We start from the raw sequence: 16,434 nt of genomic DNA on the forward strand, positions 1-16,434 counted from the left end.
TTAGACATCCGTGTGTAGTTTTACGTGTTTATGGCTAACCATTTGATGGTTTGTGTGTAGAATTACTGTACAAAAAAATTTATTTGCTTTTGCAAAAGATCTATGATGTTTTGCATGCTGTGTGCACGTTTTGTGGCTTGTGTGCCGTTTCAGAAATTGTGTGTAAGCAATTAAAAAAAAAAAAACTAATATGCATGCACCAAAAATTATCAAATGAAATTTGTGAGAATACACAAATAATTGAAAGAGCTTTTAAGACAAAACAAAAAATAAAAAATAAAATAAAATAAAAATAAATGCTGTATTAATAAATCAGCATCATAAAAAGTTCATATGACAGAGGCAACACAAGCCAAACATAAACATCTCCATCATGATAAATGTACTGATTACATGTTTAGCATAGGCATGATTCTTGCCTTGTGTATTATTTTAGGGGAATAAATGGAAGCTTTTCTAAAATAGCTGTAGAACAGAGGCAAATTGAAAAGAATGTAGCCTAAATGGCCCTTACCTGGGCCAAAAAGCCAACTGTTTTTTTTTTGTTTTTTTTTTTTTTTACAGAATGTATAAAATAATTACATCTGATATCAGTTTTTTTTGTAAGTATCATTCGTGTTAAAGTTGACATTCACAATAGGGAATAGTGACCCTTTTCACATTTCCGGGTTTCTCATTCTAGCAAACTGCTCTTACTGTTTTTAACCATATGTTTCTATGGCAGTGAGCCGCGAGCGCCCCCTGTATGAACACATATTTCAGTGCCTCTGGCTCTGCATATAGGCTATTGATGATAAAAGCATAGAAATGTGGAAATACAAAAACGTTTCGTTTGTGAACTGAACAGGCTTTGGTTATTAGATAATTTAGTTGCATTAAAACACTTCTAGGAAAGGGCTCTCCATTCGGGAGCTTTAAAAACACAAGTTAGTCTAAATCCAGAGACATGCACGCCCCTCTAAAACTTACAGATCATTGGTGAGGCTTGCTTTGCCGTCAAACTAGAGGCACTTTTGGTGGATTTTACCAAGACTTTTGTTATAAATGGTCACTAGTTTAAAAAAGATTCTGCTTAGACGTTACAAAAAGACGACAAAAAAAGTAACGTATCGAATGTTAGACGGCTATTTAGTTTAGCCAGGTGAAGAGGAATCTGTCAATAATTCACTGACTATTCTCCGTTTTGAAGATTTGGGTTTGGACACGATAAACGACCACCGACAGGAATACATGAGCCATGGACACGTCTGACCAAGGGACGATGCCTTCGTTGAAAGAATTTTTGCTAACTTTCTTCATGCCAGAAAAATGTTATGACCACTTTTTCATTTACTTCAACTTTTTGCACGGTGAGAGACAGCTTTATCTCGAATAAACATGTGAAAATGTTAGTGAATTCATCCAAACATGTCTTAAACAATATACTAAACAAATTCATTTTATAATGGGTAGCATTTTAGTTAACATAATACTGCATGACAGATGACTTGTTGTTATGATATTTAATGTGTTTCACTGACATATATATTCAGTGTCCACCGTGAGTATGTTTGGCCTGTAGACACGATATTTGTTTACTGTACACTGTGTATTGTTCTCTAGTACCTTGCCTGAAGATTATCATGAAACAGACTATGGGAATATTGATTTTGATGGGAATTGTTATTGGTAAGTAGTAGTCTATTTGACATCAGCCCTGCATATTCATATCCTCCAGAGTTACTTCATATTTTCTCTGCTCTATCGGTTGACACTGTGTTTTATAGTGTGTGTGTATCTGCTTCTTCCTAGGGTTATTATAGTTAACTAAATCTAAATCAAAACAATATATGTATATTGAAAAATATATCAACCAAAACTACTAAAATTACAAAAACACGAATGAAAACAGAAAATGTAAAAAAAAAAAAACGTATTCAAATATTAATAAAAATAACATTTTAATTTCTTTCCACAGCTCCACTGCCTCAGATCTGGAAAATTCTTTGGTCTGGAAGTTCTAATGGACTGTGTCTGACATCTATTTTTCTGGAGCTGTTGGCCATCTCTTCTCGTGCAGCTTTCTGCTACACTCAGAACTTTCCCATTGGGTAAAACAGCTTTTGCATTAATGTCAAGCGCTAACATATATACTGTGTAGAGAAGAATGTGCTAAATGTGTATGCAGTCATGCTAAGACATGAGTGTGTGTGTGTGCAGAGCCTGGGGGGAAAGTTTTTTTGCAATGATCCAGATTGCTGTTCTGGCTTTGCTCATCCAGCACTACCGAGGGAAAACCATAAAAGGTTAGAAAAAGAAGGCTTAAACAGAGAGGATGGAGAGAATTTCCTTTTTCCTAATCTAATGTTTGTTTGGGTTTTTCATGCAGGTATCTATTTTCTTGCTCTTTACTGTAGCTTTATGTTCCTCCTGGCCTCACCTTTGACCCCTGCTTCAGTGGTTTGGACTCTGCATGAGTGGAATGTGCTGTTGGTTATTGCTGGAAGGGTGAGACAGGACTTTTTACCCCCCCCCCCCCCCCCGACCCCCCCAAAAAAGATCTCCATGTGTACATTTTCTTTATAAAAAAAAACAAACATTTTGTATTTTTTTGTATTTTATGTTGTGTGTGTTCAGTTCTTCCAGGCAGGCAGTAACTTTAAATGTGGACACACAGGACAGCTGTCTGCACTCTCAGTTTTCCTGGCCTTTCTCGGCTCTCTGGGGCGTATCTTCAGTTCCCTGCAGGTACACACACACACACACCACACACACACACACACACACACACACACACACACACACACACACACACACACACACACACACACACACACACACTTGTGTTGTGTTTTCATGTTTTATAGGGACATTCCATTGACATAATGACTTTTTATACTGTACAAACTGTATATTCTATCCTCTTACACTAACCCTACCCCTATACCCACCCATCACAGAAAGTTTTCTCACTTTCATCACACTTTCTAATTTTCAAAAGACATCACTTAGGATCATTTATAAGCTGTTTTCCTCATGGGGACCAAAACATATCCCCACTAGTACAAGGATTTTGTCCCTATAATGTGGGGTTTACCAGGACACACTCTCTCTCTCTCTCTCTCTCTCTCTCTCTCTCTCTCTCTCTCTCTCACACTCACACACACACACACTCGTTTAGGGCAGAAATTTTAATGTTATGGAGACTAGGGTTGGTTGTCACACATGGATATTGTTTCAAGGTCTATATCTTAATAACTGTGGTTTTGAGTTAAATGTCCTATTACACAAATGCTTGTGAGAAAAATGTTTTCTCTAGCAGTGGTTTTATATGTTGGCTCTCAAAAGTAAAATACCTGAAACTCCTTTTAAATTATAATTTTGTGAATTCTATCCTACTAACATAAAATTAAATTTTTGCTATGTCTGTTCACTCTCAGAAAAAAAGGTACAAAAGTTGTCACTGGGACAGTGCCCTTCAAAAGGGTTCTAATATGAACCATTTACGTACTAATATGTACACTTTTGGAACTAATATGTACACTTTTGGTACCAATATGTACCTTTGAGGGACTAATATTCACTCTTTAGGTACAAAGGTGTACCTTTTGAAAAGGTACCGCCACAGTGACAGCTTTTGTACCTTTTTTTCTGAGAGAGTTGAGTGAACAAGTGAACACAATAAAAACACACCGGCATACATTAAAATAGTGGTCAACAATATAATGAAGGTAGATTTCTCATAATTAGAGTAATTTAATGTCAGGTCAGGCAAGCTGTCACAATTTTATTCAATTTAAAATGATAGTTAAAAAAACCTTTTTTATATATATTATAAAATTCTAAACATTTGTGCAGTTGATTAATAATGATATGTATTGACCAAAACCAAAAAATTGTCTGTTATTGTATGATTTTTTTTCTTTATTTTTTTCTTTTGCAAAAATGTGGCTGTTTTACTGTCTATAGTCGGCATGAAAGTAAAATTCACCTTATTGATTTTTTAAAATGCATATTTTAGATCTTATCGTGAACAATTCATCCGTGCAAATGTTTAAAAAAAACCTTTTGACATTGTAATTTTTAATTAAAATATTATTACTTAATCACATACCTCTCTCTGGTAACATGTATTCTGGACTTCTTCTTCTTCAATCATTCAGCCGATGAATAGAATTCAGATTCCTATTCAGATAGAATAGTGTTTCACCCTATGTTTTTTTTTTACAATCTTTTTGATAGTACATTTCAATATGGACATCACAATAAGTAAGAAAAAGATCTGTCACTACTTACTTTCCATTGCAAACCTAATGCTAACAGTTTCCATTATGAAAACTTACGCTGTAGTGTAACAACATGCTCTGGTATTAGAGCATGTTGTCACAAAAGATCAGTCTTTAATGATCAGTGTATTTTTTTCTGGGCAATAATAATAAAAATGTTTGATAGCTTTTTAAGCCAAGACCTTAAGATATGTTCCCATACAGAAAATAAATGTAGTAAATGTTAATATTATCCATTATAATTGTAATATCTCTTTTTCACTTTTTTAATCACTCTCTCTCTCTCTCTCTCTCTCTCTCTCTCTCTCTCTCTCTCTCTCTCTCTCTCTCTCTCTCTCTCTCTCTCTCTCTCTCTCTCTTTCTAAAGGACACAGGCCTATCTATGTCAAGTCAGATGCATGCACTGGCCTGTTGTGGCAGTGGGCTGATGCTTTTACAGGTCCTGATGTACTGGAATAAATGCATGACAAACCGTGAGAAAGAAGGGCAAGTGCAGAAAGACAAGGCTGAATAAAAGAGGTAAAATAAACTCTTCTTGTATGCAGAATGTCCCCAGGTGTCCCCTATAGTACAGTATGTTTTGGAGCGCTAATTCACTGAATGTCTCCAAAAATCATTGTGAAATCGAATTGTTTTATCTCCATTAAACCTCTTGTCATAGCAATATCATATGCATGTCAAAACCTGCTAGTGCATAGTGAAGTCCAGTTAAATTTTTTGTTACCAAAAAGATCACAATTCCATTTATTGAATGAGTTGTGTGGCAAAGGAAAGAGTGTTTCAGCTGCCTGGACTATCTAGACTATAGAACCCCTTTCTGATGGTAATCAAATGAATTGTATGTTTTTAGTAATGGCTTTATTATAAACCACAAACCTCAAACAAATTAGGTTAATTTTGCAAAATCTTAATATTTGGCTTACAGCACTAATCAAACTATATTGATATTCATTTGCTTGGGCAAATGCTGCACTTCAGTTAATTGTCAATGCCATGAATAGATGAATAAGGTCATCTGATCCATCTCTGTTACAAAGTGATACCAACCAATTACAAACCAAACCAAAAAAGTTTTTTTAATGAATAGGACTCATTTATCATTTTGTTTAAAGATGAGAAAATTTTAATGCTTTTCAAGTCAGCCTCTGTGTGGCAGTAGTAATGAACTCGAGTGCTTGTGAAGATTGCAAAAAGGCACCACTAGGTGGCAGAAGAGTAGTTTTTACTCTTCTATGGCGTATTATTGAGTTTCTACTCTTCATACCTTCTCCAGTACAGTAAATATATGTTGTTCTTTATTTTTTCAGATCTGTTTTTCTGTCACTTGGTCAGGTACATTCTGACTTGGATTTACATCTCAGATTGTGCATTTGTACTCCTGGAAAAAGAGGATGTGAATCATCCAATGTCTCATGAAATTTTTGTATTTTCAAAGTCTCAGGATGTGATTTCATTTAATTTTTCAACATTAAGTGTTATGCTATATTCAGACATCTTTTTCTGTAATAAAGGGTGTTTCTAATGTTGTTAAAGCTACTCTAACATGTAGTTTTTTCCTTTTACATAATCAGTTTTTTTACTCATGTTGGGTGAAAGTATCTTGGGGATTAGTAGTGAAGTCAACAAGTAGTTTAAAGGTATTGAAATGACAGACGGCATGTCCCCGGGTGTTGCTTAGGCGCTGTGTTGATGCTGTGGTGTGGTTTGTTTGTCGGGTCTGGTTGTGTAGTCTTGGCTCTGTCTGCTTTGTGGGAGGTCTTCTCTGCGGGGCTGTGTGTGTTTCCGGAGCAATGAAAACTCGCTGAAACATGAGTCATAAAGCGTCTGTGCATGCGTGTGATTCGCTCCTTATCTACCTGTCTGACAGACCTCAATCTACCATCATAATGATCTAATCTGTGTGTCTGTGTGGAAACGCCACACCGTGCGTGTGTTTGTTTGCCCTGCCCATGAGAGTCTGAAAGAATCGTGTGTGTTTGTGTGAGAGGGCTTGAAAGAGTTATGTTGAAAACATAGTGATTAACTTATACTTTTTACATATGTTTTTACACAAGTTTTAGAGATTTTGATTGTGTCTGTATTATCGGATCACTTTGATGCGTGTTGTTTGTTTGTGTCTGATAAGCAGCCCATTGATGCAATTCTTCCGTATATCTTAAGAATGTGCTCATAGTGTTTGGTGAGTATTTCCATCTGTGTGGGCCGCACTCGAGTGGCTGATGATACAGATCCGACTGTAGATAGTCATTCACGGTGTTCTGAGATTTGGACAAACATGAACGATTAACAATTATGAATGAGTGCAGATGAAGTAAACCTCATTTAGGTAGGGGTGTTTCAGGCACTTTTTTTATTATTATTACAATGAACAGATTTCAATTCATTTTCTTTGGAACTTTTGCCATGTCTTTTTTTTTTTTTTTTTTATTGCTACATTAAAATGCTTTTCATTAATACATTTTATTGGTTTACCTTTGTCCCAGACCCTATAGAAAATCTATAAATAAATATATTGTACCCTATAAAAATTTGCTAAATACATCGATTTAAAATTTTACTGATTTTATATAAAACATTTTTTACCCCAATTATGATTATGTCTCTCAGACGTGGTGTCATATTTCCATCATGACCAGCAATTTTGCGCCCCAATAAAGTTTTTTCAAAAGTTATAATACATGTTTACCAAAGAAGACAAAAGTATGAGAGAAAAGCATGGATGATATAAGAGACATGATGTGCAAATTATTATGCATAATTTTCAAGCTGTAATTTTGACATCTTTTGCAAAATTATAAAATATACTTGCTTTGAAATTAGGCTTAAAGTCAGGCATTTTATTCTAACAATTCATTTAAAAACAATCATGTCAGATATGGCTGTGGTTGAAATGTTCATGACTTTAAGAAAAATTCCCCTGTGATGTGTATGCACTGTTAAACATTTTTAGTAGACAATTATAATGAACCAGTGTGAGTGTAAATATTGTTGAAAAGTTTGGTTTCTTGGTCCACATGGCCAATAGTGCTCCAAGTTGATGCAGTCATTTTGAGTAAAGTGAAAATACACTATTTCAGAAATCAGACTGCAAGACTTAAGCATTATGTTTCTCTCTCTCTCTCTCTCTCTCTCTCTCTCTCTCTCTCTCTCTCTCTCTCTCTCTCTCTCTCTCTCTCTCTCTCTCTCTCTCTCTCTCTCTCTCTGTCTTCCTCTCTATCTCTCTTCATCCACCATGCAAGAGCAGCTGCAGTGGATCAATACTCCAATCTGAGTGTTGTAATCCTTCTGCAGTTCAGTGCAGCATGTCAAAACACTCTCCTTCTCCTCAGTTTCTCCCGTGAGCTCACAAAGATGTTGGCAAATAATGTGCTTACCAAAAATAATACCCTGACTGAAAAAAATGAAATTACTATAGTTTACATGGTCAAACAAAGTGTGTGCGAGAGTGAGCAAGTTAAAGAAAGATAGCAAACGAAAGGTGTTGAAAGATCACCTGTCACCCATCATACCTGCAATGGTTCTTGAATTTTTTCCCGTCAGGTTGGATTCACATAGAATTAGTGAAAGGAATGTGTTTTCATACTTGAAAGTTGGGTAGAACTCAGTAATAGAATTGAAATCCAGTTTATCAAGCAGCTTTAGTTCTTAAAACTTTAGCAGACACGTTCATCCACATATATACTGTGTGGTGCTTTATTAAACTCTCTTTTTATTAAACCGAAACACTTTTATCACCTGCCAGTAGTGTTTTATGGTATTTCTTCTTTGCCATTTTTAAATACAGAGAAGTAATGTTTGAATTTTTCATTTTGTCGTCGGCCATTTTAAGTGCTCAAGCTCTTACATCAAAGAGGATTGTTCTTGTCGCTTAGCCACTGCAATGTTTGTACTGGACTTTTTGGAAAGTTATATTCCTACTGTCTGAAAACAAAACCGGGTTCACAAACTGTCTAAATTTGTTCACCTTGGTCCATTTATGTACATAATAAAGAGTATAAGCTATATAAAATTGCATTTTAGTAAGTTATGTCAACATTTGAACCGCTTCAAAGTTGATGTTTTTTTTTGTATCATTAGATATTCAAGTAAGTTGAAACCTAATACTTACATTTTAAAGATTAATCCCACAATTTCTCAAAAAAAAAAAAAAAAAAAAAAAAAATACTGTCGTTATCAGCATGCAATGGATTCTGGGGTAGACTAGGCCGTGAAGGATCCATCTGTTGTATCCTTCATTGACCGGGAAACAGAGGACGCATTTTTTTGGAATTGGGACAGTTTTCGTCGTGCTGTTGTGACGCAATCGGCCTTCGAAGGATGCAGACTTTGAATTGGGACGCAGCTATAGTTATCGTCCTTGGTGTGAACGGGCCTTTGGCTGATTTTAAAGTTTTATACAATTGTGTCTAAATAAAGTAAAAAGAAAACACTAATGGTGCTTTTCCATTACCAGTACCAGCTCAACTCAACTCGACTCGCTTTTCGCTCCGTTTTCCATTGCAGATAGTACCTCCACAATAGTACCTGGTCGTCATAGCGACGCCACAGGAAACTGCCGTGACTTAATCTTCTACGTGAGACACACACACACACAGGACATTGGAGGAAATCGAGTGTATGCTGTTTTTGGATGTTTTTGTTTTTGCTGTTTTTTATTCAGGATACTCCGTCTGGCGCGTGCAATGATGACGCAGTGAATAGTGACGATTCTCTCTGACCAATCAGCAGTCTGCCGTGTTTTCACGTCACATTTTAGTATCGCCTCAGCTCGCTTAGAACCTCGCCGGAGGTGGTACGAAAAAAAGTACCTGGAAGCAGCTACAGGTACAACTTTTACACAGTGGAAAACCAAACAAAGCCGAGTCCGCGAGCCGAGGCGAGCTGGTACTGTGTAGTGGAAAAGCGCCATAACAGCTAACACCAATCATTTTGCAAGTGAATTTAAGCATTGCAACGTTATGATCTATACAGTATGAAAAACGGAAAATCTTTTTGAGGTTTAACAGTGTTATTAAGGAAATCTATGTAAAAGCAGAGGAAATGAGCATGCACAAATAAATATACAACATCAACTAATACTGATCAATTCAAAAATATTCAATTTCCAACAATATCTGATATTGTACCAATATATCGGGCATCTCAAATGATGATATCTGAAGAAAGTCACTGCCTATTGAAGTCAAGATTGATTCAGATTTACTGAATTACACGTAGTTTGTGTTGATCTATTTTAAGAATATTGTAGTTCTATAAATGTCAATATATGGAAAAAGGTGAGCTGATGATAGATCAGCACTTGTGTGATTATAACTGATGATTGATGCTCAAATAATTGACATGTTTCTGGTGACTCACTAACAGTAGGTGCGCTGTATGACGTTAGTTAAGACAATTGTGACGATATTCTGCTCGTTCGTTTTTTCGTCAGTCATCGGGCTCATTTTTCTTGCACGATTGGGTGGCAAACGTTTGTTATATCACTCTCCCACGAACGAGCACCACACCTCAATCTGACTTCTGTACAGACAAACCTGCTCTTCTTCTCTCTCGCTTTTTTTTTTTTGAGCATGTAAGTCAACCATAATAATGTTCTAGGTGGCATTCAAGCAGACAGCAGTGCATAAGTATGCAGTTGGTCCTGCTCTGTTTGTAGCTCTGAACTGGAGCATAGCAACCCTGTCCCATCGAGCCTCAAAACACGCATTAGAGCCAAACTTAGATTCTTACTGCCTGGTTAAAAACTTTATCTGGTAACTTTATCATGCTAATGAATATTTATTATTCTGAAAAAACATAATAGTAAACATTCTGCAAAAGGCAAAACACAATTTGTGAAAAGTCTCTTGGACTATGAGCTGTCCTACAGACGGATTGACTCAACATTGCTCAGATTCAGAGGAAACTGATATAAAATCAGTTCAAAAAGACTTTGAAACCAGTTTTCTCAACTACTGTGTTTATTTTTTGTTATATTCATGATTCATCAGAAATTAAAGAGTTATATATTGATGGTTAATGTTTTTTTGTGTTTAATGTTTAAAGTATCTTATGCTCACTAAGGCTGAATTTATTTGATACGGTAAAAACAGTAATATTGTGAAATATTATTACATTTTAAAATGGTTCTTATTATTATTATCATCAATGATGAAATTGCTGCTGAATATTTTTGTGGAAATCGTGATAAATTTTTTCAGGATTTTTTGGTGAATAAAGGCGTTCAAAATAACACCATTCATCTGAAATATAAATTATTACACTATAAATGTATATACTGTTGCAACTTAATGCATCCTTGTTGAATAGAAATATTGATTTCTATTTTTTTTTTTAAATGGTACAAACAACTTGGTAATATATCAGTTTCCACACAAATATTAAGCAGCTCAACTGTTTTCAACATTGATAATAAGAAATGTATCTTGAGCATCAAAACAGCATATTAAAATGATTTCTGAAGGATCATTAGACACTGAATTATAGTAATGGCTGTTAAAATGAAAAATGTTCAAATATAAAACAGTTATTTCAAATTGTAATAATAATTCACAATATTACTGTCTGTATTTTTCCCAAATACATGCAGCCTTGGCGAGCATAAGAGACTCCTTTCATAAACATTAGAAAAATTATTCCTAAATTTTGACTGTCAGCGTATCTTTAAACCATGATTAAATTAAGATATTATCAAACCAGTTTGTGAACTTATTGGATAAATTAATAGTGTAATGTGCATGAAAAGTTTCTCAAATTGTCTGAGTGAGTCCATGGGCATTTCAATGTTCAACTAAAATTGTGGAGTCTGCTCCTTCCTCTCTCTCTCTCTCTCTCTCTCTCTCTCTCTCTCTCTCTCTCTCTCTCTCTCTCTCTCTCTCTCTCTCTCTCTCTCTCTCTCTCTCTCTCTCTCTCTCTCTCTCTCTCTCTCTGGTGGGTGTGGGGTTGAGTTTTGGGGTTAGTTTGGGGGATTGCTGTTGCTTTGGGAACAACCTGTGGAAGCCTCTGTTTGTTGCTAGGAGATTTTATGCTTTCAACAAGAAAATCTGGCTCCCCCTTCAAATGACCCCCCCCCCCCCCCACACACACACACACACACACACACACACACACAAGCACAATGCCCACTCAGTTTTGGAGTTTGCCAACTGATTAATTCTGAAAATAAGATGTTAATATCAAAACAAATCTTACACGATTGGATGATATTCTACATGGCTTAATGTATCTCCCACCCTTTCCCTATTGACATGCTAGTACTGATCTTCAAAATATAGAACATATAATACATTAAAAATATATATATATTTTTAAACTCATTAAATAAGACTGTTTAACCATCAAGTAAAAAGTAGGCTAAACGTAATAAATTGTTTCTTTGCACTGTAATTGATTGTACATCTTAATCGTTCATTTTAAAAATGGTTTCATATTTTTAAGATTAATAAAAGTTTTTTTTTTTTTTTTTTTTTTTTACAAATATAATGAATTTTCAAGTTGTTTGCTTATAGTTACTTAATTTAACCTGAACAAAACCTACACTTTTATGAAAAGGTTGAAATATCTTTCATAAAATACTTTTATGAACAGGTTAAAGGGGTCCTTTGTGTTTTCTTTTCCTTGTCACGTGACAACAAAATGGCTTCCTGTATATTGGTCATGCCACACTGACCTTGATTTGGCAAATTGGCAGACAAATGTTAAATGTTAGTAATATTTTAAATCAAAATTGCATTACTGAAATAATAAATATAATTTTTAAAGAATTTTAGTAGGCCTATCTAGACCTTTTCTCCAAACACACCACCTATAGCCACCTACACCTATATTTTTACAGAAAAAAATCTGTTTTGATTTTAATTGACATATTCATGATAGAGTATGTATACAAAATAAATAAATATGTATCCAACTTATTTTGTATGGATTGCATTTTTATAGCAAACTTTTTCAGTTTGACAAAAAAAGGGAAAAAAATGAGAAGCATGACGTCATCGGAGCCAAAAAATGTTTTTCAATAGATATTCTGCTTTTTAAAAGTATTTGAAACAGTTGTATTGACTTTATGGACGTCTTCCTTCTCTGTACAGCTTCCTGCTATAGCATTTATGGGTCCGGCGGACTATATTTGTCGTCATATGCGTGAGCGTGAGTGTTTCTAACTCCCATCCCCCTTTCAAAACTCTTCCTTGGCATCTCCCCCCATTCCTCCCCTCCCCTCCACCCCCGATTAGCCGGTCCTGACTGCACCATTACCATGAGAATAGCGGGGAGCAGCGAGCGGGTTAAGCTCGGGACTGCTGAGAGAGGGGAGACGAGGCACTCAATGCAACGCTAATTTTCTGCCCGGTAGGAGAGCGAGAGAAAGGAGAACAAAGGCGAGCATAAGAGGCGCTGAGAACCGCGCGCTTTTACTGCGCGCACCTGCGTGCTCAAAAGCGCAGGACAATGAGACTCCGAAACGGCCAATTACGGGCCGGACAGCCACTCACTTTCTCTCCTGGAAAAAGCGGGCAAAGTATGAAAAAAAAAGAAGAAGAAGAAGAAAAAAAAAAACGAGAGAAAGGGAGGGATATTCTTCCGACCTCTGTGTTTTGATCCTCCTAACTTTTATCAGTTTTAATCGATCGACCCACTTTCTTCTCGGGGTTAGGTGACGGAGGTCAGATGTCCCCTCAGCACTCGCCAAAATTAAGACCCCGTCCCTCCCAAAATCAGTGTCTTCTGCACTCATTGTTCTCTTTTCTTGCTTCATTTGGTGCGCTTCAGCTAATTATAATATTAGTCATATCGACTTAAATGCGTTAATGTCTGGACCATAAGCCCGCTATCGTATTAACGATGAATTAAACGAGTCTGGTCGCATTTAAATGGGCAGGCATGCCTTATAAAGTGGGTCCATATGAGTTTTGATTAATCGTTGGAAAAAGCTCGTTTCAGTAATTTCGCAATAAAGGCCGATGTGTTTGGGCTGGGCTGTCTTGCACTTATCACATTATCGTCTAATGCGTGAAAGTGTGTAGGTTGTGGCGCCATAGGAGAGCAACACCTGCCATGTTATCATTAAACAAACGTGAGGCTTACTTTCTTTCCAGCGTTTAGTAGCCTACTTATGAACGTCACAATCTTGTGTTTGAATTGAATTTGTAAAATGTGTGCAAGTGGAAAAGAACAGGTTGAAATGCTAATCACACAAGTGCCATGTTTTAACTAACTTGCAGCTTCAGCCCTGGACTTAGTCTGGGGCCTGTTGCATCAAATCTGTTACGTTTAGAAAATTCTTATAGCCTAATAATTTTGAGAGAAGTTATTTCCGAAGGTTTTCATATCTCAAGATGTTTGTTGCAACAAACATTCTATCAAAATTATTTTTATATGCTGAAATACAGTTTACCTGAGTATGACATTATTGTGCACTTCAGTGTACATTAAGACAAATAGTTGGGTTCATATTTGAATATAATGACAACAAAGAAAGACAAGTGTACAAAAATAATAAAATACTTTATTAATTTTTTTTTGTTGTTTTTCTATCAAGGTTGTCAAGTCACATACAAGATTATTAACCCTTACTATAAGGGCTTTAAAAAAAACATTTCACAATACATTCTTAGTCAAACAGTCTTTTAACAAGCTCATAAAGTTTTCGTTTTTAATGAACATTATTCAAAACGTTTTGACTCCCTTTTATACACACAACACTTCTATTCACAAAGTTCTATTTCTCAAATGAGTTGAGAATTAATTGTTCTTTTTTTTTATAGAAAATACAGTCAAATCCCTCTAAGCAGGATCTCTATTTCATTTTCACTTTTTAATGCAACAAAAATCTGTCGAAGCTCTGGGCATAAATGTATCTACTCTAACAAAAATGTCTAAACCGTTGTGCATTTCATATTTTTGCATTACCTAAACAATGAAGAGCAGCACAATGTTACAAAGTCTTGTGGTATGAAAGCTTAAAAGTAAAACTCGGGAGATTCATTTTGAGGTGTTTAGATCATCGAGACAAGCAGCGACTGAGGGAATGTGTGCTCAGTTCCCTTCTTTCCCTATTTAGCAATTACAGCCCTTTAAAGTCAGTAGTCAGTGACATATTAAACTAGCTGGTTTACTATGCAAATAATAAGCAGTAATCAACCAGTCAGCTGATTGATTAAAAACAACGGCCAGTCGATTACAGAAAAAAAATGTGCCGTGTTACTACTATAAGCAATTCCATCAACAGTGCACCAGGCCTCAATGACATAATCATCGAACGCTATGCAGAAAACAGACATGGACCTTAAAAAAACGTGATAGAAAGGGGCGACACACATTCCACACAATATTCTGAGGCACTTCAACAAGGCCAGAAGTCCAGCTGCCTTGGGATATCCAGTTCGACCATGTGTCCACACACCCTCATTCTTTTTTACATATCAAGTTAATGTTCACGCATCTACAACCGACACTGCTGGCCCTCCATGCAGAGCTGAAACAGGAAGGTAATGACAGTTTCCTGATCAGATGTGAGTGAGAGGTGCTGTACCGGTGAGGTAATGCTGTTGGATATTGGAATAGCCTCTCTGTGCTCCACTGTCTGTGGTGTCTCCACCAGGGATATACATGCTAATCATGTCCCTCAGGTCTCCTTGTAAAGGACCCCTCTGATGGCTGTGGGCTCCGGTGGGAGAGTGAGACACCTGGTCCGGTTTCACCATGGACATGACCGGGCTGGGCTGCTGTGGAGTGCTGCTGTAAGACATGGGGCTGGAGAGAAATCAAAGAAAAAGTGTTAAAGACTACACAAATATTTGATTTAGTGAGCATGTTATTGAAGTGCACACACAAACACCTGTTGGAATAATTATAAACTTACGTGTAGGAGTTGGCACTATTCATGTAAGACTGTGCTGTGGCCATGGCGGATGGATACTGCAGGGCGGACAGATCATAGCGGTGAAGCTGCTGACTGTAACCCAGAGCGTCCGTCTGCATGCCAGCATAGCCACCTGTGTGACCCCAGCCGTAGCTGTCCATCCGCGGGCTTCCACCTGACCCCTGAGCCGCGGCTGCCGCCAGTAAGTTGCCGGCTGATAGGGGATACTTAGCAGCCGGGTTGTCCTTCTTCAGCACGGGTTTAGTTTTACGGCGGGGTTTGTATTTATAATCTGGGTATTCCTTCATGTGCAGTGCGCGAAGCCGCTTGGCCTCGTCGATGAACGGCCGTTTTTCCGCGTCCGTCAGCAGCTTCCACTCGGCGCCCAGGCGCTTGCTGATCTCAGAGTTGTGCATTTTGGGGTTCTCCTGTGCCATTTTGCGCCTCTGACCCCGAGACCAGACCATAAACGCGTTCATTGGCCTCTTAACTTTGTCCATAGGATCGCCACCCTGTTGTTGTTGGCTGTTGACAGTCGGTTTGCCGGATCCGTGAGTCACTCCACCGTTCAGCTGGGTCATTCCCTGCGCGCTCTGGTGCGTCGGTGGCACGGCGGACTTCATATCGTGTTCCAGCATGCTGTACATGACTGACCACAGAGTTTAGTGGTGATACGTAAGTATCACCGTAAACGGCTAAATGACTTTAAATCAAATCAAATGACGTTCGGTGTCCGCGAAGCTAAACGTTTAAGCGCCTATTTCATGGACAAGTAGCCTAAGTCCAAAAGACGAGAGCGAACTGACTGTAACTATAGCGAGAAGTGTTTGTAAACGGCTAAAGACAATCAACAAGTTCTGAAGTGACGTTAGTTTTTCTTAAAAGTGAAACAGGTCCGAGCTGAACTCACTGTGCGTCCTGCCTGCGACTCTTTCAGTGCTTGAGTGATAATAGAATTTCATCACTGTCCGCCTCCAGCTGCTTTCTTTCTCTCCACATTAGCATCACTAAAGAAGGGGTGCGGTGAATGTAGAGAGGCCAAGAGCAGGAGGAGGATTCCGTTTTGGGGAGAAGAGTTTCTGTCTTCACCTGCAACACTTTAAACTGATTTTACAATATAACACTTTGTGGCCATCTTATGGTTTTTCTCTTCAAAATCATTAGACATCAATAACATTTAGTTCATTAAAGTTGGATTTATTTATCCACACTTTTTGTGAACTATTTATCTATCCACAGTTTAAAGGAATACCATTTTCAGTCTTGTTTTTCTGACCAAAACAACATCATCTATTATACTCTATTATTGTT

The 16,434-nt window shown here is 37.2% G+C and overlaps 2 protein-coding genes across 2 annotated transcripts; one reads left to right on the forward strand and one right to left on the reverse strand.

Moving 5' to 3' along the window:
- Positions 1-943: 943 nt before the first annotated feature.
- On the forward strand, positions 944-6,716 carry mpdu1a (mannose-P-dolichol utilization defect 1a). The gene is made up of 8 exons (XM_081365530.1): positions 944-1,349; positions 1,603-1,668; positions 1,958-2,090; positions 2,200-2,285; positions 2,369-2,487; positions 2,617-2,727; positions 4,633-4,784; positions 5,573-6,716. Exons 1-7 carry the CDS (start codon positions 1,238-1,240, stop codon positions 4,777-4,779), a joined length of 774 nt encoding a protein of 257 aa, XP_081221656.1. The 5' UTR covers positions 944-1,237; the 3' UTR covers positions 4,780-4,784; positions 5,573-6,716.
- Positions 6,717-14,639: 7,923 nt separating this feature from the next.
- On the reverse strand, positions 14,640-15,847 carry sox19a (SRY-box transcription factor 19a). Its single transcript, XM_081365529.1, has 2 exons — positions 15,124-15,847; positions 14,640-15,014 (listed from the first exon to the last, which is right to left on the reverse strand). Exons 1-2 carry the CDS (start codon positions 15,768-15,770, stop codon positions 14,768-14,770), a joined length of 894 nt encoding a protein of 297 aa, XP_081221655.1. The 5' UTR covers positions 15,771-15,847; the 3' UTR covers positions 14,640-14,767.
- Positions 15,848-16,434: the final 587 nt, after the last annotated feature.

This window comes from Scardinius erythrophthalmus, assembly GCF_964197995.2.
Source record: "Scardinius erythrophthalmus genome assembly, chromosome: 5".
In the NCBI taxonomy this organism is placed as follows: Eukaryota; Metazoa; Chordata; class Actinopteri; order Cypriniformes; family Leuciscidae; genus Scardinius; species Scardinius erythrophthalmus.

Excerpts from the sequence above, each read along its gene's own strand:
- mpdu1a (XM_081365530.1), top strand. The coding sequence starts at position 1,238 with ATGGACACGTCTGACCAAGGGACGATGCCTTCGTTGAAAGAATTTTTG. Across the intron at positions 1,669-1,957 it reads TTTGATGGGAATTGTTATTG|CTCCACTGCCTCAGATCTGG; the intron begins GTAAGTAGTAGT and ends TTCTTTCCACAG. Across the intron at positions 2,286-2,368 it reads CCGAGGGAAAACCATAAAAG|GTATCTATTTTCTTGCTCTT; the intron begins GTTAGAAAAAGA and ends TTTTTCATGCAG.
- sox19a (XM_081365529.1), bottom strand. The coding sequence starts at position 15,770 with ATGTACAGCATGCTGGAACACGATATGAAGTCCGCCGTGCCACCGACG. Across the intron at positions 15,015-15,123 it reads AATAGTGCCAACTCCTACAC|CCCCATGTCTTACAGCAGCA; the intron begins GTAAGTTTATAA and ends ATTTCTCTCCAG.